This window comes from Lepus europaeus, chromosome 14 (genome assembly GCF_033115175.1).
Source record: "Lepus europaeus isolate LE1 chromosome 14, mLepTim1.pri, whole genome shotgun sequence".
Lineage (NCBI taxonomy): Eukaryota > Metazoa > Chordata > Mammalia > Lagomorpha > Leporidae > Lepus > Lepus europaeus.
The window spans coordinates 18,298,814-18,324,260 of NC_084840.1; the positions used below are offsets into that span (position 1 = coordinate 18,298,814).

General features: G+C 44.8%; 1 protein-coding gene across 3 annotated transcripts in view; it reads right to left on the reverse strand.

Moving 5' to 3' along the window:
• Positions 1 to 25,447, reverse strand: part of KDM5B (lysine demethylase 5B) — an 83,165-nt gene that overhangs the window by 41,675 nt on the left and 16,043 nt on the right. For all 3 annotated transcript variants that reach the window (XM_062211607.1, XM_062211608.1, XM_062211606.1), the window contains exons 2-6: positions 8,433 to 8,510; positions 7,129 to 7,251; positions 6,312 to 6,482; positions 2,992 to 3,126; positions 902 to 998 (exon numbers count right to left, since the gene is read on the reverse strand). In XM_062211607.1, coding sequence (XP_062067591.1) covers positions 902 to 998; positions 2,992 to 3,126; positions 6,312 to 6,482; positions 7,129 to 7,251; positions 8,433 to 8,510 — 604 coding nt within the window. The remainder of the gene's footprint in view (positions 1 to 901; positions 999 to 2,991; positions 3,127 to 6,311; positions 6,483 to 7,128; positions 7,252 to 8,432; positions 8,511 to 25,447) is intronic.

The following is a 25,447-nucleotide window of genomic DNA, read 5'->3' on the forward strand; positions in this document are numbered from 1 at the left end:
TAATCCTCCAGAATGAACCCATTTCAAAGATTAGAAAACTGATGTCAAAAGGATGCATCTCTAGGGCAGGCATTTGATTTGGTCTAGTGGTGAAGGTGCTAGTTAAGACACTGACACCCCGTATCAGAGTACCTGGGTGCAATGCCAGCTCCAGCTTCTACAATGCAGACTCTGGAAGGCAGTGGTAACCACTCAGGTGGAAGAGCGCCTGCCACACATGTGGGAGATCCAGACTGAATTTCCAGTTCCTAGCTTTAGCCTGGCCCAGCCCCAGCCACGGCAGGCATTTAAGAAGCAGACCAGTAGATGAGAGCTCTCTGTCCCTCACATAAAACAAAAAAACAAACAAACAAAATTAAAAAACGAAGAAGTATCTCTAAGGTTGAACACTCAGTGGTTGAGCCAGGACTCAGACTTGGCTCTCTCCTGCTTTCCGCTACCTCGCGAACCCCTACGAGGAGGGAACTTCAGCAGCGTCTTCACTTCATGGGCCTCCCAGAGGGGGCATGGATCTCCTCTAAGAGGAGCTCAGATCTACCTCTCAGTGACTTAACAATAGAGTGACAGCCACGTAAGCAGGACCAAGTAAACTATATTCTAGAAACTAGGACTGCCTGCCTTGCCTGAAATAAATCTATTAAGACATTTATTCGAAGGTCCCTATTCTTTCACAAATCACTTGTTTGCTATGAAGGTACTGAAGCCCATTTCAAAGTTGAATGTACCACAGCTGGGAAATGCGCTAATATGCACATATAGAGCCACTACTCTCTCCCAAGGACAGTGATGCAGCAAGCCTCCACTGCTCAAGTTCAACTCTGCAACCAGCACGTAATTGTTGAGTTAAGGTTACTGAATTAACAAAATTTTTTCTTTCTTATTCACAGATGAACTTTCTTACCATTTTCACATTTTGGAGTTGGACAACCCATTCGACGTCTCAGATTATGAATTCTGGCTTCAGTTGTCTCTTCTGGTTCTATTTTAACATTCATAGCCTAAAAAAAAAATTGTCATAGGCATGAAAAAAGAATCCTCTAAAACTCAATCTGGAGTCAAAAGGTAATATAATCTCAAAGGTTGTCTGTCAGTACAGCACTCAGAATACACTGCTCTCCCCTAGAGTCCATCTTTGGGACTTCCATAATTGAAGGCACAGATGAAGAGCTTTAGAAGTTACCAGAATATTCTCTACTATGATAGGTTAACAATTAGGAAAAGGTCAGAGGATCAGTAACAAACTGGGATATGTTACTACGTAGACTGTGGACAACTCTCCTTCCCTCCTAGAAGCACTTGGGCTCTCACACGTTTACTTCATGCTGTATTCTATCACCACTAGGCCACATCCTAAGCACTTACGTAAATATCCCAATTCCATCAGCCCCTAAGGCTTTCCTGACCTCTTCCAAGGTCTGCCAGAATGTATAGACAATTCAGCCTCCATAAAAAGTTCCTATAAATTATTTTAATAAACTATCATAAAAAGCTATTTATACAAAAACATCCACTTATTTGAGAGATAGAGATCTGCCCTCCTCTGGATCATTCCCCAAATACCCATCAAAAGCCACACCAGGCTAAAGTAGGAGCCTGGAATGCAAATGGGTGACAGGGACCGGAGAACGTGGGCCATCATTTGCCGCCTCCCATGGTGCATACTGGCAGGAAGCTGGAATCAGCAGCAGAGGCAAGAGTAGAACCCACACACTCTGACATGGGCTGCAGGCGTCCCAGGTGGCACCTCATCCAGTAGGCCACGCATCTGCCCCTTCAACTACACCTCTCACATCACCAACTCCTGAGAGGCAAGTCTCAGTTTCTGCTGCGTCTTGAAGTGCTCATAGAAAAGCACACCAGGACATTTCTGAGCCTGGACCGCTGGAGGTGTTTGTGCACTGTCACTTTGTCTGGCTCCGCTCACCTGCTCTCCTGCATGGACAACATCAGTACCATCTAGTCACCTTCCCGGCCGTCACAGATCTAGGCAGCCACAGCACTAAGGTGTGTCTAACAGACACTGAAGGCAAAGAACGACGCCCCCAACCATTTGTAGATCCATGAACTCTCAGCATGTTGTGGGCTTCAAAGAACCACATTTTCCTAGCCTGCACAGTTGCCTTCATTCACAAAATGGAGTCACTAAAATTTTTTCCTATCCTCCAACTTACCACAGTAAAAACACTTCTCTTATTTACACATATCTTGAGAAAACAAAACAGATAATATCTTCATCTTTGCAAAAAATTATTAAGTAGCCAGGAATTGATCTGGAAACACAATCAATGCATTATGAGGCCTCCCAGCTCTACAGAGCCCTGTATATTAGTCCTGTGCCATCAGGCTGGGCAGGAATCCAAACTCTCTCCACCTCTGTATGGCAGCAAGGTGATGGGGGAGCATTCTCCTTCCCCCAGAGGAAGCATCTCAGGGCATGAACACCTTGAAGCCAGCAGGATCCTTAGCAGTCTTTTACTCCTCCCAACTTCCCCTGATGGTTCACTTCCGTTTCATCGTATTTAACACCCACTTCATGGTGCCCATTTCATCTCTGGCTTAGCACAGGTATCTGCCTGTGGTTCCAAATTCCTTTTCAGGAAGTCTAAGAAAAATGACTGTTTTCTAACCTCTCTTTTTTTAAAAAAGAGGCATCTTCACAGCTCCTAGCCCTGATTTCCCACACACACTGCCCAACTTTGTGAGTATCACAGGCAACTGAGACAGCAGCACAAGAGTGCAATTCTTCTCAGGGCTAAGGCAACAGTTCAGCAGCTGTCTGACCAGGCAGCACAAACCTAGAAGGAAGTTCTCAATTCCTTACCCTTCTGGAGGTACAACTTCCTCAAGTATAAAAACTAGAATTCATACAGCATCCCTCTGTGCGACGAGTAAGGTTCAACACTATAGCACATACGCGTGAGACGTCCAGTGTCGTAGCCGTTCGTACTGGAGCTCAAGAATTCCTTCAGCTCAGCCTCAGGAAGTGCTCACCTCTGCGCGCATGCGTTTGGCGCGACGAGCTGGGGGGCAGGTTTCCGAGGGTGGCACGGACTGCCTCTGGGGAATATCGTGCGGTTTGTATTCCTTGTCCTTTGTGTCTGTGGTCAGATTTGGCTTCTGCAGACACTAGAAAGAAAACAGAATTGCACCAATAGCTCTGTCTCCTTCATTAGTCCTAGGGAGTTTCATTGGATTTTTGCAAGATATATTTTAGATTTATGTAGATAACAGGTTTTCCTTTTTAATATCTAAATAAACACAAAGATACAATCGCAGATACAATTATATGATCAAATAGATACAGAGGTAACAGTATAGCAATAAAAATTTTTTAAAGATTTGCTTTTATTTTACTTGAAAGGCAGAATTAGAGAATGAGAGAGGGAGAGACACTGGACTATTCCCCAGATGGCTGCAACATCGTCCCCTGCTGTCCCAGGCGCATTAACAAGAACGCTGGGTGAGAAGCAGAGCAGCGGAGACTCAAGCCGACACTCCTGTACAGGACGCCACTGACTCACAGGGTGGCTCAACCTACTGCACCACAACTTTGAACAATGTCTGGATCAATGAAAATAGGGAATGCGGCACCTGTCCTGAACTTTACAGTCCTGTGGCTTCAGATGGCACCAGCAATGTTCCCACCAAGTCACCTGAGTTGCCAAGGTGGGCATTTGACTAAAGCAGCCTTCCTTCACCAAAAAGCTTCTGCCACGTCCTGAAGCTCAGGAGGCAGAGGTTGTCGAGGAGCCCACGGCAACAACTCTTGTTCTGACCAGACATGCATTTCTCCGTTCTCTGGTTTTTCTGCTGGCTTTTCAAAGAGGGTATGTGATGCCAATACAACAAAACAAAATAGTACCACTGAAGCAAGCATGAACTTCAAGTGCGTGCTGCTGTTTTGCACAAGGATGCACAACTATCATGAGAAGCATTTTTAAAGGCAGGTTCCAAAATGACACGATCTGGGGTGGGCAGACCACCTGTATGGAATGAGATGCACTGAAATGACAGCCTCACAGGGTGACGCGCTGTGGGCACCATCACCATCTCACAGCCCAACGAACAAGAGAGGCCTCCCTCTTCCATTCACACAAAAAATACAGCCTCCAGAGGAAGCATAAAAAAGGAGAAGCAAATTGACCGAACAGATTTCTAATATTTAAGAAATACGATAAGCTGGGCCTGGCGCTGTGGCCATGGGTTAAAGCCCTGGCATGAAGCAACGGCATCCCATATGGGCGCCAGCGCTAATCTCGATCCAGCTCTCTGCTATTGCTGGGGAAAGTAGTAGAAGATGGCCCAGGTCCTTGGGCCCTGTACCCATGTGGGAGACATGGAAGAAGCTCCTGACTTCGGATGGGTGCAGCTCTGGCCGCTGCAGCCATCTGGGGAGTGAACCAGCAGATGGGGTGGAAGACCTCTCTCTCTCTCTCTCTACCTCTCTCTGTAACTCTTTCAAATAAATAATAATAATAATAATAATTTTAAAAATATGATATGCTGTAAGAATACTAAGGGGCCAACGCTGTGGCACAGCGGCTAAAGCCTCTATCTGCAGTGCCAGCATCCCACATGGAAGCCAGTTCAAGTCCCAGCTGCTACTCTTCCAATCCAGCTCTCTGCTATGGCCTGGGAAAGCAGTGGAAGATGGCCCAAGTCCTTGGGCCCCTGCACCCATTTGGGAGATCCAGAAGAAGCTCCTGGCTCCTGATCGATGCAGCTCTGGCTATTGTGGCCGACTGGGGAGTGAACCAGCAGGCCATAGCAGAGAGCTGGATGGGAAGTGGAGCAGCTGAGACCAGAACCAGCACCCATATGGGATGCCGGTGCTTCAGGCTAGGGCGTTAACCGGCTGCGCCACAGTGCCGGCCCCACAAATAAATCTTTAAAAATAAATAAATCTTTTAAAAAATACAATATTGCATATGAAGAGCACATTGCTAATTTGCGTGTATTTTTATAAAAGGTTAACAAAAGTAACATCTGGGAGAATTAGGAATAATTTTTCATTATGTTTGTCATACTTTCCTGTGTATTTACTTTCCACAATGAACATACTTGGTACATAATAGGTCTACCCCTCGAAAACTGTTTGTGTTGCAGATGCAATGTTTTTACAACAGTGTCTTCAAATACCTACTCCCTTTTACACTCTTTGGTCATACAAATGTCTAAATGCTTTATAACTAATTTAGTGCCCAAGTTTCCATAAGAATTTATTAAATGTTTCCAAAATGTCGCAACCCATCAAGCAGCTAACCTGCATCTCCTCTCACTCACCAGACCACCACCCTTCAGAGGAGTTCTTCAAGAAAAGAAAATGAACTCCCATGGGCAACTGTATACATATAAAGGTCCCACTTCAATTCATCACAGGCCTATTACATGGTCACACAGTGTACATTTCAGAAAAACAAACTGTATGAAGATCATATTGGCCACTCTCTTCTAGATTAAAAAGAATCAAGAGGAAAGATAAACAATACACTCATATTGCAGATAGCATGTAAACGGCTATTACTTGGAATTCTTTCTGGCAAGGTCTTGAAATAAGTGGGAGCTTTTTGTTTTTTGAACTGTTTATTTACTTCTTTTCTTCTGCTTGAAAGGCAGAACAGAGTGTGGGAGATTGTCAAATGCCCACAGCAAACAGGGCTATGCCAGGCCAAAGCCAGGAGCCTGGACTGCACCTGAGCCTCCCATCTGGGCCATCATCTCCTGTCTTCCAGGACACAGCAGAAGGCTGGAGTCACTGCTCCAACACCGGTGCTGGGTCCCAAGTGGAGGGTTAGCCAGCTGCACCATAACACCCACCCCAAGCGGGAAATTTTTCTATTGTCTTAACTAAAAAAGTTGTTCTTATCTGAATATTTTCATAAACACCCTTTTTGTAGAAAAACAAGTGCAGCTCCATAAGAACTCCTGGAAGAAGCAGCCATCAGCTATGTTATTAAGTGTCATTAAGTGCCTCATCCTTCACCACTAACATTCCATTGGACCATCTCCTCAGACATCTCGCTGGCCCAAGGGGTCGGGCAGGCAGGCCGTCTCACAGGCTGCCCTTCATACTTCAGCACAAACCACACCACACAGGCGTGAGGCAGCTCCTGCTGGTTACCACAGACTGCAGCTCCACGGTAAAGCACATTTCCTCTATAACCTTATGCAAGCAAGAAACAAACTCTAAGAACACACACACTGGAGCAGAATCCCCAAAGCAGCGTTCTGAACAGGCCCTCCAGGCACCATCCAGGACTCTTCACTCTCCTGGGAAGAAAAGGAGCCAGAAAGCAGTGAAATGAACTCACCCTCAAGCTGTCTCCAGACAGGAACAGGTTGTAGGGGTTGAGGATCCGTTCGTAATGCCCCCTGATATGCGAGCCCACGGCTTTGCCAGGAGCAAACCCCATCTTGGTGGCAATTTTGGTCCATTTTCTATCTTTGCAAACAACTGCAAATCCTCCTTCTTCTGCAACTAACTGTCAAAATAAAACAGTGATAGAAATTAAAAACACAGAGATGGAAATCACTTCTAATTCTCTCATGCCTAGGCACGACTCCAAGGACTAAATATTCCTGGCTGGGGTTGCCTTGAAGAAATACACTTCCCAAGTCAAAAGAAGAAATTCACGTATTATTAATTTCAAGCTAGAAAATTAAAACACTTCTTTGATAGAATGGTCCACATTTTGTCCCTCCAAAAGCTGACTGCTTCCCCAAAGCAGCTACCTGGGAAGAAGAACCAGGTTGGGCTCCGGTAACTAGTCCTGCTCCGTGGTTCTTTCAAACTCCATGAGCCAGGAAGGAGCCCAGCAACATTTCAGTGTCGGGGCCTTAGGTTCCATGACCCTGGTACTGAACTGTAGCTATCTTTTCAGCTTGGTCACTTTCCTTCTCTCCCTGCGCCTCTGTCTCCCTGTCTGCAGGGTGATGGTGAAGTTTTTAAAAGACTACAACAGGCAGCAGCAGGATAGTGCACAGGTAAGGCTTCTGGACCTACAAGCAGAGTCTGATCACCATCACCACAACGCAACTGAGAAGCTCATTTCACATCCTTCTTTTTAAAGCAGAGAAGATCCAATTCAAGCAGCAGATTATTAAACAAAATGGCCATTGGCTGTTTACCTTATTGAGCTGAAACAGGTCCAAGATCTTTCTCTCCACATGTGGGATTTTCAGAGTGCTTCCCTGTAATTCCCAGTACTTTGCAATCTGGTCCAAGAAATTCAGTTTTACACGAGTCTGAGCCTAAATGACAAAGAACTGAGTTTTAATTTCAGCTACCTTGTTTTAAAGCTCCTGCCTACTACCTGCTCATTTAGTATTTTCATTCTTAGAATACTTAAGTACAACACCACTTTCTAAATTCAACAGAGAAACAGCCAAAAGTCTATAAAATAAAGCTGGTTAAAAAATAACACATTAACTCAACAAAAATTTAATTCAACACTTACCACCATATGCCAGGCAAGGTGTTAAATACTCAGTAAACCCTCTCTTAAGTAGTTGCTCTGAAAAGTGCTTCATTTAAGAAGTATTATAAGCACAATTTTATGTTATTGCATAAAATTATGACAAGTAAGCTTCTATGCGCCCAGCTCGGTCTCTTTAAAACTGGGTATTTTAAAGGCCCGATCTTTTAAATAAAATTCTTATTTGCTTAAACACAATCTAGAGAGAGATTTACATTGGTAATTATCAATTGTCATAAAAAGGAAATTATCTTAAATGTTATTCCTTTAACAAATTATTACTGTTCTCTACAGGTCATTTTTCTTTCCCCTTCTTGTAAGATACAAGTCAGACTGTTTCGGGGCGTGCTATCCTGCACACCAGATCAAAATGAGATCAGTGTTCAGGTACTCCAGGACCTTAAGCTCATGCCCATCTCCTATTTTCAAGCTCAGCTGAAATTACAGTGAAATCCCTGAAAATACATTAACTCTGCCATCAGTGTCTACAGACACGTTCCATTTCGGTTATGAATGTGTGATCCAGCACAGAAAAACATCAGCTCAATATGAGCAACAGACCTGCAGGTCAGCAGTGCCTCCAGTCTCCTTCCCCTGCACCTGAGGCTGTGTGAAGAATGCCCCCACACCTCCCTCTTCCTAAAGAAACTAAGGTGTGTTACTGCATGTAAGCCAGGTGATGCCCCCACATGAAAATTAGGGCTGCAGAATCTTTTCTACTGTACAGTTCTCAGAGTCCTGGCAAAACCTCAATTTAAAAGGATTTTATATACATTAATGAATAGGCCAAAAAAGAGTGACTGACAACAATCAGAATTTTATGTAAATTTGGTTTGATGCAGTGGTCTTGCTGCCATTTTTTCACATGACTAGCATTTATTAGCCTAACTTATGACTACCTCTGCAGAGAAGATCCCTCTGAAACACGGGCAACCAGAGCACGAGTGAGGATCCTACCTCCAATTCATTCAGCCTCTGGATCCGGGGCGTAAAATGAAGTTTATCAACATCACACGCAAAGGGTGGCTGCCAGTCCTAGGAGAGAGCAAAGGCTCTTCTTAGAAGAATTTATAATTCACATTCAAAAATTTACTTTAAAATTAAAACAATTAAGTAAACTGATATCTAAGCAAACAAAACAGAACATAGGATCGTAGCTTCTCAACCTTTTTCCCATAAGAAACCAAAAGATGTATGAGCACCCTTTTCCAAATAAATGACACATCCCATAACCCTGTACCCAAACCCTTCCAACAATGTCACTGAGCCTCACTGTCGGTTGAAATCACTGATTATTAAGGTGAAACACTGACTTCTCTCTGACCACAGAATTAACTATCCATCCATACTTCCATTAACGTTAAATTATCTATGAATACTTTCAGTGTATTTAACCTCCTAGTCACATTGGCTTTTATTATAAAATTAAGAATAAGTTCTTCAGTGGGGAAAAACTGAAAAACTGACATCCAGGATGAATTTTAAAAATCACCCTTGAGGGGCTGGCATTGTGGTGCACTGGTTTTAAGCTGATGCTCGCAACGCCAGCATTCCTTGTCAGACTGCAGGTTTGATACCTGGCTGCTCTGCTTCTGATCCAGCTCCCTGCTAATGCACCTGGGAGGTCAGGATGGCCCAAATGCTTGGGCTCCTGCCACCATGTAGGTTTCAGCCTAGCCCAGACACAGCCGTTATAGCCCAGACACACATGGGAAGAGACCAGTGGACATAAGACAATTTTTTTGTTTCTCTGTCTTTCAAATAAGTAAATAATTATTAAAAATCATCTTTGGGAGGAGCTGACATTGTGGCTCAGCAGGTTAAGTCACCTCTTGAAACCCCTGGCATCCTATATCAGAGCGTTAGTTCAGCCCTGACTACTCTGCTCCTAATTTAGCTTCCTGATCCAGCTAATCTGCCTGGGGAGGCAGAAGATGGCTCAAGTGCTTAGGCTCCTGCCACCCAAGTGGGAGATCAGGATGGAGTTCCTGGCTCCTGGTTTTGGGCTGGTCTAGCCCTGGCTGTTGGAGCTATTGAGAGTGAAACAACAGGTTAAAGACTATCTCTTTCTGTTACTCTTTCAAATAAATAAAACTTTTTTTAAAAAAACATTTCATCCTTGAGGCCAATGTTGTAGCTTGGTGGGTAAGGCTGCTGTCTGTGACTCTGGCTCCCCACCTGCGTGCTGGTTCAAGTTCCAGCCACTCCACTTCAGATTCATTCCTGCTGATGGCCTGAAAAAGCAGCAGAGGATGGCCCAAGTGCTTGGGTCCTGCCACCCATGTGGGAGACCAGGAAGAAGCTCCTGGTTTTGGCCTGTCCCAGTCCTGGCCATTGCAGTCATCTGAGTGCATCCATGAATGGAAGATATCTCTGTCTCTACCCACTTCTCTCTGTAACTTTCAAATAAGTCTTTTAAAAAAAAAAAAAAAAAAACCACCCTTCACCCTTCAGCAGATATCTGATACTTCAGTCAAGAGAGTGCCTGGGATTGCTTGCCATATTACGGTCTGTCTTTGAGTGTCAGCTCTGCTTTAAAAAAAAGATTTGGAAGGCAGAGGGGTGGGGGGAAGCAGAGAGAGAGCTACCTTCCATCCACTGATTCACTCTTCAAAAAGCCGCAATGGCCAGAGATGGACCAATCCAAAGCCAGGAGCCCAGAGCTTCCTCTGGGTCTCCCACACGAGTGAAAGGACCCAAGCACTTAAGCCATCCTCTGCTGTTTTCCCAGGAGCATTAGCAGGGAGCTGGATCAGAATTGGAGCAGCCAGGACTTAAATCAGCACCCAAATGGGATGCTGGCACTGCAGGCAGCGGCTTACCCACTATGCCACAGCGCTGGCCCAGCTCTGCTTTAAGTTCAGCTTCCTGTTGATGCCCAGGTGCTTGGGTCACTGCCATTCATATGGGAGACCCAGATTGAGTTCCTGGCTCCTGGTTTCAGCCTGGCCCAGACCAGTCTGTTTCCTGCATTTGCCAAATCAATCAGCAGATGGAAGATATTTCCCCCCTCTTTCTTTTGTCTTATCTTTCTCTCTGCCTTTCAAATAAAACAATAAAATTTTTGAAATATGCAAAAAAAATTATCCTTAAAGAGGGAATGTTTGGCACTGCTGTTAAGATGCTACTTGGGGGGCCGGCACTGTGGCATACGGGGTAAAGCCCCCACCTGCAGTGCCGGCATCCCATATGGGCCCAGTTCAAGTCCTGGATGCTCCTCTTCCAATCCAGCTCTCTGCTATGGCCTGGGAAAGCAATGGAATATGGCCCAAGTCCTTGAGCCCTTGCACCCACATGGGAGACCCGGAAGAGGCTCCTGGCTCCTGGCTTTGGATCAGCGCAGCTCCTGCCGTTGCGGCCAATTGGGGAGTGAACCAGAGATGGAAGACCTCTCTCTCTCTCCCTCTCCTCCTCTCTCTGTGTAACTCTTTCAAATAAATAAATAAATCTTTAAAAAAAAAAAAAAATCAGATGCTACTTGTGACACCTGCACCCCCTACTGGAATGCCTGGGTTCAAGTCCCCATTCTGGTCTCACTGCAGCTTCCTGCTGATGTGTCCCCCAGGAGGCAGCAGGTGCTAGCTCAAGTGATTAGGTCCCTGCCACCTAAGATGAGGCCTGGATTGAGTTTCTGGGTCCTGGACATTTGGGGAGAAAATCAGCAGATAGTGCATGTGCTCGCTCTCCGTGTCTCTCAAATAAGTAAAATTAACACATTAAAAAAAAAATGGCAAGTCTTTCAAAAACCCACCCTGAACGCCTGCTCTTACAGATATCTATTCTACAGAGAATCCTATCATGGAAGAACTCTCATGAAGAAATAATCAGACGAGTGGAAAAACATTAAAATCGTTATCTACATTGCTGAAAACAAATGTCCTCAGTCAGGGAACAGTTAAAAGAATAAAATCATGCTCTCAACCCAGACATCAGTTGATGACCTGACAAAGAAATTGTGTATACACAACGGAATACTACTCAGCCATTAAAAAGAATGAAATCCTGCCTTTCACAACGAAATGGATGCAATCAGAGACCATCATCCTCAGTGAAATAAGCCAATCCCAAAAAGAAATATTTTTCCCCTGGTTTGTTCTAACTAATATGCAGGGCACCAAAAAAAAAAAAGGGGGGGGGTGTATGAGTAAAAATGACTGAATTTTTTTAAAGATTTATTTTATTTATTTTGAAAGACCAAGTTACAGAGAGAAGTAGAGAGAAAGAGGTCTTTCATCCGCTGGTTTACTCCCCAGATGGCTGCAACAGCCAGAGCTGTGCCGATCCGAAGCCAGGAACCAAGAACTTCTTCCAGGACTTCAATGTGGATACAGGGGCCCAAGGACTTGGGCCATCTTCTACTGCTTTCCCAGGCCATAGGAGAGAGCCGGATCGGAAGAGCACCTGGGACTTGAACTGGCCCCCATATGGGATGCCAAGCTTCAGGCCAGGGCTTTAATCCAGTGCCGGCTCCAAAAATGAATGACATTTTGAAATTTGATTATTTTTATAGCCCTGTCTATACTCTTGAGGAACAGTAATTTTTCTATTTACTACTTGTTGAATTCTTTATTTACTGGAGGGTTAAGCTTGTGATTATAAAGAAAACTGAAAGTATGTCATTGTAAAAATTAAATAAGAAAGGAAGGAGGAAAGGGTGGGAGTGAGGAGGGCAAGGTGGGAGCTATCATTTATGCTCTGTATATAGGAACACTGTGTACAGGAATACATGAAATGTGTTCCCTTAATTTTGTTTAAATTTTATTAAATTTATTTGAAAGGGTGGATATTTATTTATCTGAGAGGCAGAGGCAGAGAGAGAGAGGTCTTCCATTCACTGGTTCACTCCCCAAATGGCTGCAATGGCCGGAATTGCACTGATCTGACACCAGGAGCTTCCTCCAGGTCTCCCACGTGGGTGCAGGGGCCCAAGGACTTGGGCCATCTTCCACTGCTTTCCCAGACCATAGCAGAGAGCTGGATTGGAAGTGGAGCAGCTGGGACTCGAACTGGGCCCATACGGAATGCTGGCAGTGCAGGCGATGGCTTTACCTGCTATACCTGCTATGCCATAGCACCAACCGTTCCCTTTATATATGTGTGTGTATAAAATTAAAAAAATAGGAAAGCTGGGGCTGCCACTACTTAGAAACACTGGTAAAAATTTTTTTATTTCATACTTTTGTAGCTAAAGAGAGGCCAAAAAAAGTAAAACACTTAGCCACTAGCAATGAAATAGATCATAACTTTTGCTAACATAAAAACATTTGTGGGGCTGGTGTTGTGGCGTAGTGGGTTAAGCTGTGGACTGCAATGTTGACGTCTCATATGGGCACCAGTTCAAGTTCCATTGCTCCGTTTCAGATCCAGCTCCCTGTTAAGGCACCTAAGAAAGCAGCACAGGATGGCTCAAGTGCTTGGGCCCCTCTTTGGGCCCACATGGGAGACCAGGAAGAAGCTTCTGGCTCCTGGCTTAGGTCTAGCCCAGCGCCAGCTGTTCTGGCCATTAGAGGAGTGAACCAACACAGATGGAAGATCTCTCTAATTCTGATTTATAAAGAAATCTTTTTTAAAAATTTGCATACCAACTAGATATAATAAAACTCAGACTATATATGATGCCATATAAATTCTTTGCTGCATTTTCATTTCCTTTGCTTTAAGATTTATCTATTTATCTGAAAGTCAGAATTACAGAGAAAGAGGAGAGGCAGAGAGAGACAAAGAGAGGTCTTCCATCCTCCTCCATCCGCTGGGTCACTCCCCAGTTGGCTGCAACGGCCATAGCTGCACCAATTTGGAGCCAGGAGCTTCTCCTGGGTCTCTCACATGTGTGCAGGGGCCCAAGAACTTGGGGCATCTTCTACTGCTTTCCCAGGCCATAGCAGAGAGCTGGATGGGAAGTGGAGCTGCAGGGACTCGAACTGGCACCCTTATGGATGTTGGCACTGCAGGCAGCGGCTTTACCCACTACACCACAGTGCCGGCCCCATCCTTTGCTTTTAAAACTTCAAAATGGTTTGATTTTAACCCTTCCAATTAGAGTACATGAACTATATTATTAAAAAGCTCACAAAAAAATTAATCAGTTAATTAATTAAAAAGCTCAACTGTTTTCCTTAGCAGTCACAAATGTATTACTGGGGAGGCAGTTACGTGGAAAGGTGAAGTTTCATGCTTCTGAGAGCCTGGGGACCATCAGCCAACACTTCTGGGCCCCGGCACTAGCCTGGCAATGAGCACTTGGCACACATTTAACTGAGAGAAACGCTTCTAAGATTAAAACCAACTAGCGTGAGAATAGCCATCAAGGAAGACTGAAGTTTTTTTTTTTTTTCAGTCCTCTGAAATGTCATTTTGTAGATGATCTATTAGCATATATCTATTTACTCTATTAGAATAGTCTTTTAATCTTTCTAATTATCGAGAGGCTGTCATCATTTTGAGATCTAATAATCAGTAAAATAAGAAAGTATACTCAACAGAGGCTATACAAGTTGCTTCTGACTCCCTGCAGACAAAATCAATTAAAAAATCAGCATCAAAAGCATATTCTTGTTAGTTTACAAATAGTAATATTAACTAAGGACTAAAACATTTGTAAACTGCCTATGCTCTGTGAAACCCAGTTATAGAATAAATGCACTCATAGGATTTCAACCCAATGCCAGCAAAGATCAGGAGCAGTTTTCTAAATTCAGATCCTTGTAGCTTCTAGGTTACTATACATTAACACAAAACTTCAGTGCAAAATTTAAGGATCCAGACAAGGAAATTCATCTTATTATTTTAGTATCTTTAAGTTGAGGATGACTTGATTTAACAGCCTTAATAAAGAGCTGAGTAACACATACAAAGAGATTTTCAAATACTTCAGAGGATAGGTGCAATATCATTCAATTCCACTTTCCCACAAACTTTTAAAGTACCTGCATATGAAAAATTTTTAAAATTAAAGATAGAAAGAGCTCCCACCCAGTGGTTTGGTCTCTAAACGTCCACAAGCCAAAGCTGGAGTCAGGAGTTCAGTCTCAGTCTCTAGCATTTGCTGCCTCCCAGCATCTGCACCAGCAGGAAGCTGCAGTCAAGAACCCAGGCACGGCCATCGCCCCTCCCACTTTCTCAGGGCAGCGCTCAGCACAGCAGTGAGGATGCTGCTGGAGACTCCCACCCCCGGTCAGAGCCTGGGCTCAGGCACTGGGCACTGGCTAACGCACAGCCGGGAGGCAGCAGGTGATGGCTCCAGTACCTGGATGACTGTCATCCATGTGTGAGACATGGATGAAGTTCTGGGCTCCTGGCTTGCGCTTGACCCAGCCCAGCTGTAGCTGGCATCTAATCAGTGAACCAGAAGGCAGAAAATCACTCTCTCTCAAATAAGTAAAATAAATAAATTTATATAAAGACCACTTTCTAATCAACAGTTAAGTCAATAATATGCCCTTGAACACTTGCACAGTAGATCCAAGCATTGCAACCATTATAAATCCCTCTTACAGAGAACCAGCAGATCAAAGTTAGCTCATGTGCATTATTAACTTTATGAATATGCCTGGTTTTAAAAATATATATATATTTTACCAAGCTGGTTGTTTTTAGCTACCATTATTTGGCAGTTTCCAAATATTAAATCCGAGGTAATGCAGAAGGTGTGCAACTGTCTTTGAAAGCAATACCAGGGGCCGGCGCTGTGGCGCAGTGGGTTAAAGCCCTGGCCTAAAGCACTGGCATCCCATATGGGCGCTGGTTCAAGACCTGGCTGCTCCACTTCCAATCCAGCTCTCTGCTATGGCCTAAGAAAGCAGTAGAAGATGGCCCAAATCCTTGGGCCCCTGCACCCATGTAGGAGACCTGGAATAAGCTCCTGGCTTCGGATCGGCACAGCTCCGGCCGTTGCAGTCATCTGGGGAGTGAACCAGCAGATGGAAGACCTCTCTGTCTGTCTTTCTGCCTCTCCTCTCTATGTAACTTTGACTTTCAAATAAAAAGAAATAAATCTTAAAAAAAGAAAAGAAAAGAAAGAAAGCAATACCACAAGACTTTTAAAGGTATTTTGAGCAGTGGCAGTGTAGTTCACAGAATGAAGTGTGGCCTTCCAAAGGAACTTAGCTCCTTTAAATGTATTGAGTTTTGGATTTTTTTTTTTTCATTTTTTTTACAAAGTTCACATTTTATAGTATCAGAAGGAAGAACTAAGACTGACGTCACTTCCTCGGCTTTTCTGTTGCTTGTTTTTATGTAAAACTGAGCGGCAGTGCAGAGAGAAGACTGCTATAACTGCAGAGAGACAGCCAAGAACTTCTGATCACTGAACCAGAGTTATCAGCAGTGGAAGGAGCATGGACTTAAGCAAGGCATGCTTATGCAGTTCCATCAGGATTTTATGAAAATACATGATATATCTATATATCTTTATACTAAAACTATATACTCCTTAGATTTAGGAAAGCAGTTAATGTCCAGAAGATTAAAACAGAAAATGCAGGTAAAAGTTGGAAATTGTAGAAAGCTGAAAGAAAACAAAAGGCAAAGTTACTGTCTATAGTAGAGAATTTAAAAGTTAAAGATTTAAAAAAAAAAAAAAAGACCACGCAGAGTTACTGTTTATGAGCCCTGGTGGAGACCAACCGCTATTCACAAGTGTCTGTCAGGAAACCTATTTATGCTAAGCCTTGGAAAAAACAGCATTCTGTGTCCTGGACTGTGTTCCATGCAGCTTCCTATTCTCCCATGTTCCCTCAGGGCTCATTTGACACCAAGTAGCACAGCCATGCACTCCATCCTCACGAGTCCTCTCGTGAAATACACCGTATTTTGAAGATGTTCTCTTTAGACATGGAACCACAATTATACCTTAAATCAGAGACTCAAACTGTATATATAAAACTGAGCATCTGTGGACTTCTCTGGGACATGCCACAGCTTTCACCAAAGTCTCAAAGGGGTCTCCTGCAACCTTTAAAAATAAACACGTCTTCTCTGTCTGGCTAGCATTAAAAAAGCTTAGCACCTTCTTGATGTTCTCATCTTACTAACCCCGCCTGCTTGCTTTCAGCCTCTTCTCATTACACTTAACAAGATGTGATAATGGTCTTAACCATTATCTTGCTCCTGAGAATGTCACCAGAAAACGAACTCAGAGGACAAAAAGATGGACTGTGTGGCCAGTGCTGTGGCGTAGCTGGTTCAAGTCCATTTCTGATCCAGCTCTCTGCTATGGCCTGGGAAAGCAGAAGAAGATGGCCCAAGTGCTTGGGCCCCTGCACCCACGTGGGAGACCTGGAAGAAGCTCCTGGCTTCGGATCAGCCCGGCCCAGCCGGGCTACTGTGGCCATTTGGGGAGTGAGCCAGCTGATGGAAGATCCCTCTTTCAAATAAATAAGTTTTGAAAACAAAAACAAACAAAAAAGATGCACTGCAAGTTACAACACTTCTGTTAGAGGAGAGCAGCTCCGTGCAACAAGGGGGCACACATGGCTAAGTCCCCAGCTAGAAGCAAAGCTGGTAAGGCCAAGGCTAAGGCGGTGTCTCGCTCACAGAGGTGGACTAGTGTCCAGCCGGCCACACCCACAGACATCTGAAGACTAGCACCAGTCACACAAGGTGGTGCCACTGCTGCCGTGCATGGCACGGCAATGCCAGAGTCTCGCACTGCGGAGGTCTTGGAGCTGGCGGGTGAGGCTTCTGAGGACCTCAATGGAAAGTGCCTCACCCGGTGTCACTTACAGCTTGCAACCTGTGGCGGTGTGGGGATGAAGAATTGGATTTTCTTTCTTTTTTTCTTTTTTTTAAGCTCAGCACAGGACCATTTTAAAAAAAATTTTTTTTTAAAGACCTATTTATCAGCCAGCGCCACGGCTCACTAGGCTAATCCTCCGCCTGCGGTGCCAGCACCCCGGGTTCTAGTCCTGGTTGGGGCGCCGGATTCTGTCCCGGTTGCTCCTCTTCTGGTCCAGCTCTCTGCTGTGGCCCGGAAAGGCAGTGGAGGATGACCCAAGTGCTTGGGCCCTGCACCCACATGGGAGACCAGGAGGCGGCACCTGGCTCCTGGCTTCAGATCGGTGCAGCGCGCTGGCCGTAGCAGCCATCTGGGGTGTGAACCAGTGGAAGGAAGACCTTTCTTTCTGTCTAACTCTGCCTGTCCAAGAAAAAAAAAAAAATCTATTTATCTATTTGAAAGGCAGAGTTAGAGACACAGAGAGGGAGAGCCAGAGGGGGCGGGGGGGGGGGGAGCCAGAGAGAGAGAGAATGTCTTCCATCCACTGGTTCACTCCCCAAATGGCTGCATGGCCAGGGCTGTATCACACCAAAGGCAGAAACCCAGTGCATATTCTAGGTCTCTCATGTGGGTGCAGAGGCCCAAGTACTTTGGTCATCCTCCACTGCTTTCCCAGGTGCATTAGCAAGGAGCTGGATTGGAAGTGGCGCATCCAGGTGCCCTTTGGGGCTGCAATGCAGTGGCTTTGCATTGCAGGCAGCTGCGGCTTAACCTGCAATGCCAGAATGCAGATCACAGTTGGATGAAGAGACCACCTTAGTGTGGTCTGAGCCCTCACACCCACAATCTGGTTAGAAAGAAGGCACAGTGGGAAACTGCAAAGGATGTTGTTTTAGCCAAACCATGTCCTGTCACTGTACTAGAACAGAAGAAATAGTGAAGACACTGAAATTTTTAAAAACAGTTAACTGGAAAAGTATAGACAATTGCTGTAAATGTGATAGGATTTGTACATTCATAGACTCACAAATTTGATAAAAGTGTCTTTTCATGTTTAAAAAGCAAAAGACCTGTATTTGAATGTCTTCTTTAGTTTACCACCACCTTATGTGACCTCAACTTTTGCATGTGAAAAGTATGAACAATAGATGACTTCATGACTACAGTGAGAAATTGTGATCACAAATACAAAGGTATTTATTTAAAATGTAAAGGTACATTTAAACTGTAAAGCAGGGGGATGGCGCTGTAGCCTAGCGGGTAAAGCCGCTGCCTGCAGTGCTGGCATCCCATATGGGTGCCGGTTTGAGACCTGGCTGCTCCACTTCCAATCCCGCTCTCTGCCTGGAAAAACAGTAGAAGATGGCCCAAGTCCTTGGGCCTCTGCACCCATGTGGGAGACCGGAAAGAAGTTCCTGGCTGTTGTGGCCAATTGGAGAGTGAACCATCAGATGGGAGACCTCTCTCTCTCTCTCTGCCTCTCCTTCTCACTATGTAACTCTTTCCAAAAAAAAAAAAAAAAAAAAAATTCTTTAAAAAAATAAAACTGTAAAGCAAAACTAATATCCAAGTTCTGACCACAAAAATACAATTTTCCTCTAGCAAAAAAAAAAGGGGGGGGGGCACTGCAACCTCAACTTTAGCTGGCATCAATTTATCTAGGAGCACATTTTTAAAAAGATTTATTTTCCTGAAAGGTAAAGTGATATGGGGGGGCGGGGTGTCTTCCATCCACTGGTTCACTCCCCAGATGACCACATGGCCAGGAGCCAAGAATTCCTTCCAGTTCTCTCACACAGGTGGCAAAAACCCAAGCACCTGGGCCATCTTCTGCTCCTTTGCCAGGCACATTAGTAGGTAGCTAGATCGGAGGCACAGTGGCCAAGACTTGAACCAGTGGCTCAGGTATGGGACACCTGCATTGTGGGCAGCAGCTTAACTGCGTCACAACGCCGGCCCCATCCAGAGACTTTATCATAGCAATTTTCCTGATATTTCTCTGTTGGTATTTTTCCAATGCTCCTTTAAAATAGTTTTGACTTTATTTGAAAGGCCGACAGAACAAAAGGGTTCGGGAAAAAAGGCCAACAGAGAAGATCCTTCCATACACTGGATCACTCCCCAGATTCCCTCAACAACTCGAAGTGAGTCAAGCCATCACCAGGAGCTGGGAATATAATCTCAGACTCCCATGTGGGTGGCATAGGCGCTATTACTTAAGCCAAGCCCAACTACCTGCTGCCTCCCAGAGTACGTATGTACTAGCAGTATGCTGGAATCAGAAATAGAGTGTGACTCCACCAGGCACTGAGATATGGTTTGCAGGCATCCCAAGCAGCATCTTGGCCACTAAAACAAACACCTGCTCCTCCAATGCTCATTTTAAAGGACAGTAATGTCCATCTGAATCTTTCCCATGTGGGTGACAGGGATCCAAGCACTTGGACCACCACTGATGTTTCCCAGGCACATTAGCAGGGAGATGGGTCAGAAGCTCAGCAATCAGGACTGGATCTGGCACTCAGCTATGGGAAGCTAGAGTCCAAAGTGGCTGCTTAGTCTGCTGTGCCACATGGCCAGCCTCAGAATTCAGCTTCTATACCCTAAGACTACACTGGGGCCAGAAAACCTGCATGTGGTTTCATGATAGTGGCATTTTACATTAACCATACCATTTCCTATAGTGTGTTACACAAAATTTCCCAACTTTGAGTTCTCTTACTGCAAGAGCTAAGCAACAGAACAACAAGTTTAAAATAACTTCTCCTGGAGCTGGTACTATGGCATAGTAGGCTAAGCCTCCACCTAGGGTGCCAGAACCCCATATGGGCGCCAGTTCATGTCCTGGCTGCTCCTCTTCTGATCCAGCTCTCTGCTTATAGTCTGGGAAAGCAGTGGAAGATGGGCCAAGTGCTTGGACCCCTGCACCCACTTGGGAGACCTGGAAGAAAATCCTGGTTCCTGGCTTCAGACTGGCTCAGCTCTGGCCGTGTGACCATTTAGGGAGTGAACCAGCAGATGGAAGACCTCCTCTGCGTGTAGCCCTGTCCCCCAAATAAAATCTTAAAGGGGCTGGTGCTATGGCATGGTGAATAAAACCTCCACCTACGGTGCTGGCATCCCATATGGGTGCCAGTGCTTGTCCCAGTTGCTTCACTTCTAATTCAGCTCTCTGTTACGGCCTAGGAAAGCAGAAGATGGCCCAAGTCCTTGGGCCCCCTGCACCCACGTGGGAGACCTGAAGGAAGCTCCTGGCATCAGATTGCTGCAGTTCAGTTATTGTGGCTGAGGAGTGAACCAGCAGATGGAAGTCCTCTCTCTCTGCCTCTCTGTAACTCTGCCTTTCAAATAAATAAATAAATCTTTAAAAAATAATAATTTCTTCTAGGGCTATTACTGAAATATTAGAAAATACACAAGAAAAAATCAGCCATAATCTCAAAGAAAATCTGTTACTTTTTTAAGACTTATTTTATGGGGCTGGCGCTGTGGCTCACTTGGTTAATCCTCCGCCAGCGGCACAGGCATCCCATATGGGCGCCGGGTTCTAGTCCCGGTTGCTCCTCTTCCAGTCCAGCTCTCCGCTGTGGCCCAGGAAGGCAGTGGAGGGTGGCCTGAGGACTTGGGCCCCTGCACCCACATGGGAGACAGGGAGGAAGCACCTGGCTCCTGGCTTTGGATTGGCGAAGTTCCAGCCATAGTGGCCATTTGGGGGGTGAACTAACAGAGGGAAGACCTTTCTCTGTCTCTCTCTCACTGTTTCGTCTATAACTCTACCTGTCAAATTTTTTAAAAAGACTTATTTATTTGAAAGACAGAATTAGAGAGAGAGAGAGAGACAGTGAGAGAGGTCTTTCCAGCTGCTGGCTCACTCCCCAGTTGGCCACAACAGCCGGAGCTGCGCCAATCCAAAGCCCGGAGACAAGAGCTTCCTCCGGGTCTCCCATGTGGTTCAGGGGCCCAAGGACTCAGGTCATCTTCTACTGCTTTCCCAGGCCATAGCAGAGAGCTGAATCGGAAGAGGAGCAGCCGGAACTAGAACCAGTGCCCATATGGATGCTGGCACTTCAGGCCAGCACTTTATCCCACTGTGCCACAGCACCGGCGCCGAAAATGTCACATTTTGATACATCCTTCTATTTGTTTTGCCAAAAATGCTATTTTCCTAACTTTGAACAAAACGTAGCAATGCCTTTTATTGAATATACTATGAACACATAATATTTCAATTGCACTGACACTTGTTAAAACTTCTTTACTGGGCATTTAGATTACTTTCTTTACTCTCCAATTCTCAGTGCTACAAATACCCAAACTTTCAGGCCTACGTGGTGGCATAGCGGGTAAAGCCGCAGCCTACAGTGCCAGCATCCTATATGGGCACTGGTTCGGGTCCCAGCTGCTCCACTACTGATCCAGCTCTCTACTAATGGCCTGGGAAAGCAGCAGAAGATGGCCCAGGTCCTTTGGGCTCCTGCATCCATGTGGGAGACCTGGAAGAAGCTCCTGGCTCCCAGCTTTGGGACAGCTCCAGCTGTTGTGGCCACTTGGGGGGTGAACCAGGGGATGGAAGACCTGTCTGTCTTTCTCTAGCTACCTCTGCCTCTCTTAACTCTGCCTTTCAAATAAATAAAAATAAATCTTAAAAAACAATACCCACACTTTGTGGGCAGCGTGTCACACCCTGCACAGCCCAGTCACAGGCAAGGACAGCACCACATCCCAGGCTTAGTGGCCTGACTGCTTCAGGAACCAGGGCTCCTTCTGGTGCTACTCCAGCCAGCTGTGGAGTGCAGAAATGGTTTGAAGGAAGAATTTAAAATTCAAATCACCTTCATAGAACAGTGCCATCAATGTTTTAATAAATGTTATCAAGTAAAAGTTCATTACTAAGTCAGTTTTGAATGTCTCTACAAAGCCAAAGGTAAAAAGTCTGAAGTCTAAGCTCTTACAAGTGTGCCAAGGAAGAAATCTTGGTGACCAAACTTTTGCAGACAAAGACAACAAGAACAATTCAGTAAAAACAGATCATGCTCCTGTGTCGAGTTTCATATTGTCAAACAGGATTTACCTTACTTAAGGTGATACCAAAACTCCCACAGCTGTAATGTTTAAATCCTTCCAGAGTCAACAGGAAAGATGAGCCAATTTTTAAAAAGAAAAATTCAGTTAGCATTAAATCCAGTCCTACCATCAGAAAAACATCTCTGACACATTCCAACAGTGGGGCACCCCTACAAGGCACCTGCAGGTCAGCCCTCCTCAGCAACTCATCCAAACAAGGGATGCTGCCACTGTGGCGCCGCAGGCCAAGCCACCACTTCCAGCCAGCACTCCCTATCAGAGCGGATTCAAGCCCCGGCTACTCCACTTCCCATCTAGTTTCCTGCACAGGCAACATAATGACCTAAATACAAGGGTCCCTGGCACCCACAGAGCAGACCCAGATGCTGTTCTGACTCTGGCCTGCAGTGCCCACAGCCAGTAGGACACTGGTTGAGTCATTGCTGCTGCACCTGGGAAAGCAGGCCCAAGTGCTTGGGCACCTGCACCCAGGAGACCAGGAAGAAGCTCCTGGCTCCTGGCATTTGGGAGTGAACCAGCAGATGGAAGCTCGCTCGCTCTCTCTCTCTCTCTCTCTCTCTCTAACTCTGTCTTTCAAATAAATATTTAAAAGAAAAAAGTGTATGGGGGTGGGGGGACCTGAGAAACTATGGCAGCAATGAAGGGCCCAACAAGCCATGACAGGAAAGTATAATGGTGTACATCCTGGAACCAAAACAAAAGGGTACTAGGCAAAAACTAAGGAAATCTAAATAATGCACAATATTGTTCATTAATTATAATGACTATCATATTAATGAAAGATTTAATAAAAGGAAAAGTTAGGTAGGGGTATTTTGGAACTACGTACTATTTCATCAAATTTTCCATGAATCTGAAACTCTTCCAAAAAATAAAACCTACCCAAAAAAATTTGCATCAAGCTTTGTTTTATGTCCCAAACTCTTCCAACCCCAATATAGAGCTCTCAAAGTGCGAAGCACAACCACATCTGTTTACTCCAAGTCAGGGGTAGGGAATGTCAGGCCCTGCAGAGGTAACTGTAGGTGAGACTCGAAATTCAAATCTATAGCAGGCTATTTAAAAAAAATTTTAAAAAAAGTGTTATGTGTTTGAAAGTCAAAGTTAAAGAGAAAGAGGAAGAGACAGATCTTCCATCTACTGGCTCACTCCCTCAAGGCCACACTGGCCAGAGCTGGGCCAAGCAGTAGCCAGGAGCCTGTTTCATCCATGTGTGTGCCGGGCCATCTTCTGCTGCTTTACCAGGTCATTAGCAGGAAGCTGGATCAGAAGCAGCCAGGACTCAGAACTGGTGCTCCTATGGGATGCAGGCATCAGACAGCAACCCAACATTGGCCCCTAGCAAGCTAATTTTTAAGTTGATAATTTTGCATTGCCCACAGATGTCATTATAAATATCCAAATAGCTCTTAGTAGAAAAAAAAGGTTCTCCACTCTTGCTTACAAGTAACAAACATGGCTCTTGATAAAAAAATAACACCAAAAAGTTATGTTTTAATATCGTAGTCATTACTGGTAACAAGGGGATACTTTTTGCCCTTTAGAAACATGTCTAAATTTTCACTTCACAAAAGTAAAAAAAAAAAATGAAGAATCCTTGACCAGTTTTGCAATGGTCCCATCAGAGGATGAAAGTAGAGAAAAACATAAACACAATGAGACAGGGAGACTACTTACTAATAGATCCTAAATTTATTCCTACTGAGTCAAACTTTTGCAGAAGCAAGTTCCCCTTTTTTACTATTGAAGCAACTAAAATTTTGGGGCTTTGACCCCTTTAAGCTCTTTAAAAACTGAGGACCTCACAGAGCATTAGTTTATGTGGCTTATATATACTGATCTTTCACATTAGAATTAAAATGAGACATCTTAAAAATTAATCTCTTTAATGTCAAATGCACTGCTTTATTTCTCAAATATTTTGCAAATCTCTTCAATGTCTGGCTCAATAGAAATAAGCTGGATTTTCATTTCTTATGCAATCAGCTACAGCATGTTTTGACAAAGTATATGAAGAAAATTTGGCCTCACAGATTCTTCTTTTAAAGGTGATGTTCTCTGGGACCCTAAAAGGTTTTGGGAAACTGCTCTACAGATCACCCCTCCATGCTGTCCCCTTGGCCAGCGCCGCGGCTCACTAGGCTAATCCTCCGCCTTGCGGCGCCGGCACACCGGGTTCTAGTCCCGGTCGGGGCACCGATCCTGTCCCAGTTGCCCCTCTTCCAGGCCAGCTCTCTGCTGTGGCCAGGGAGTGCAGTGGAGGATGGCCCAAGTCCTTGGGCCCTGCACCCCATGGGAGACCAGGAGAAACACCTGGCTCCTGCCATCGGAACAGCGTGGTGCGCCGGCCATTGGAGGGTGAACCAACGGCAAAAGGAAGACCTTTCTGTCTCTCTCTCTCACTGTCCACTCTGCCTGTCAAAAAAATTAAAAAATTAAAAAAAAAAAAACACTGTCCCCTGCTAGTGGTTTTTCAATGACTCCCTGACCTCTGTGTACAATTTGTTAGGAAAAGTACGCTTGGGTCAATCCAGTATTCCCTAAAGTTCCATCACTAGAAAGATACTGCAAATAATGTCATCATTTGTGGACCTTTTTTTTTTTCCCCCCTCAATGATCATTTGTGGACTTTTAATAGTATTTTTTTTAAAGATTTATTTTATTTATTTTAAAGAGTTACAGAGAGAGGTAGAGACAGAGGGAGAGGTCTTCCATCCACTGGTTCACTCCCAGATGGCCGCAAAGGCCAGAGCTGTGCTGATCCCAAACCAGGAGCCAGATGCTTCTTCTGGATCTCCCAAATGGGTGCAGGGGCCCAAGGACTTGGGCCATCTTCTTCTGCTTTCCCAGGCCATAGCAGAGAGCTGGATCGGAAGAGGAGCAGCCAGGACTAGAACGGGTGCCCACATGGGATGCTGGCGCCTCAGACCAGGGCATTAACCCACTGTGCCATAGCGCCTGCCCCTAATAGTAGTATTAAAAATTAAGTACCAAGGGTTAAGAACCTTTGTTAAAATCATGACTCTTACAGACAGAGCCTGGGAAATTAAAGAATTTGTTTCAAATAACATTTCAGTTTCTTAATATTAAATATTTTGAAAGACAAAACATTGCTTTGATGTACCATTTATTAGGAAATTAAATGGTGGTAATGACCAGGACATGCCATGGT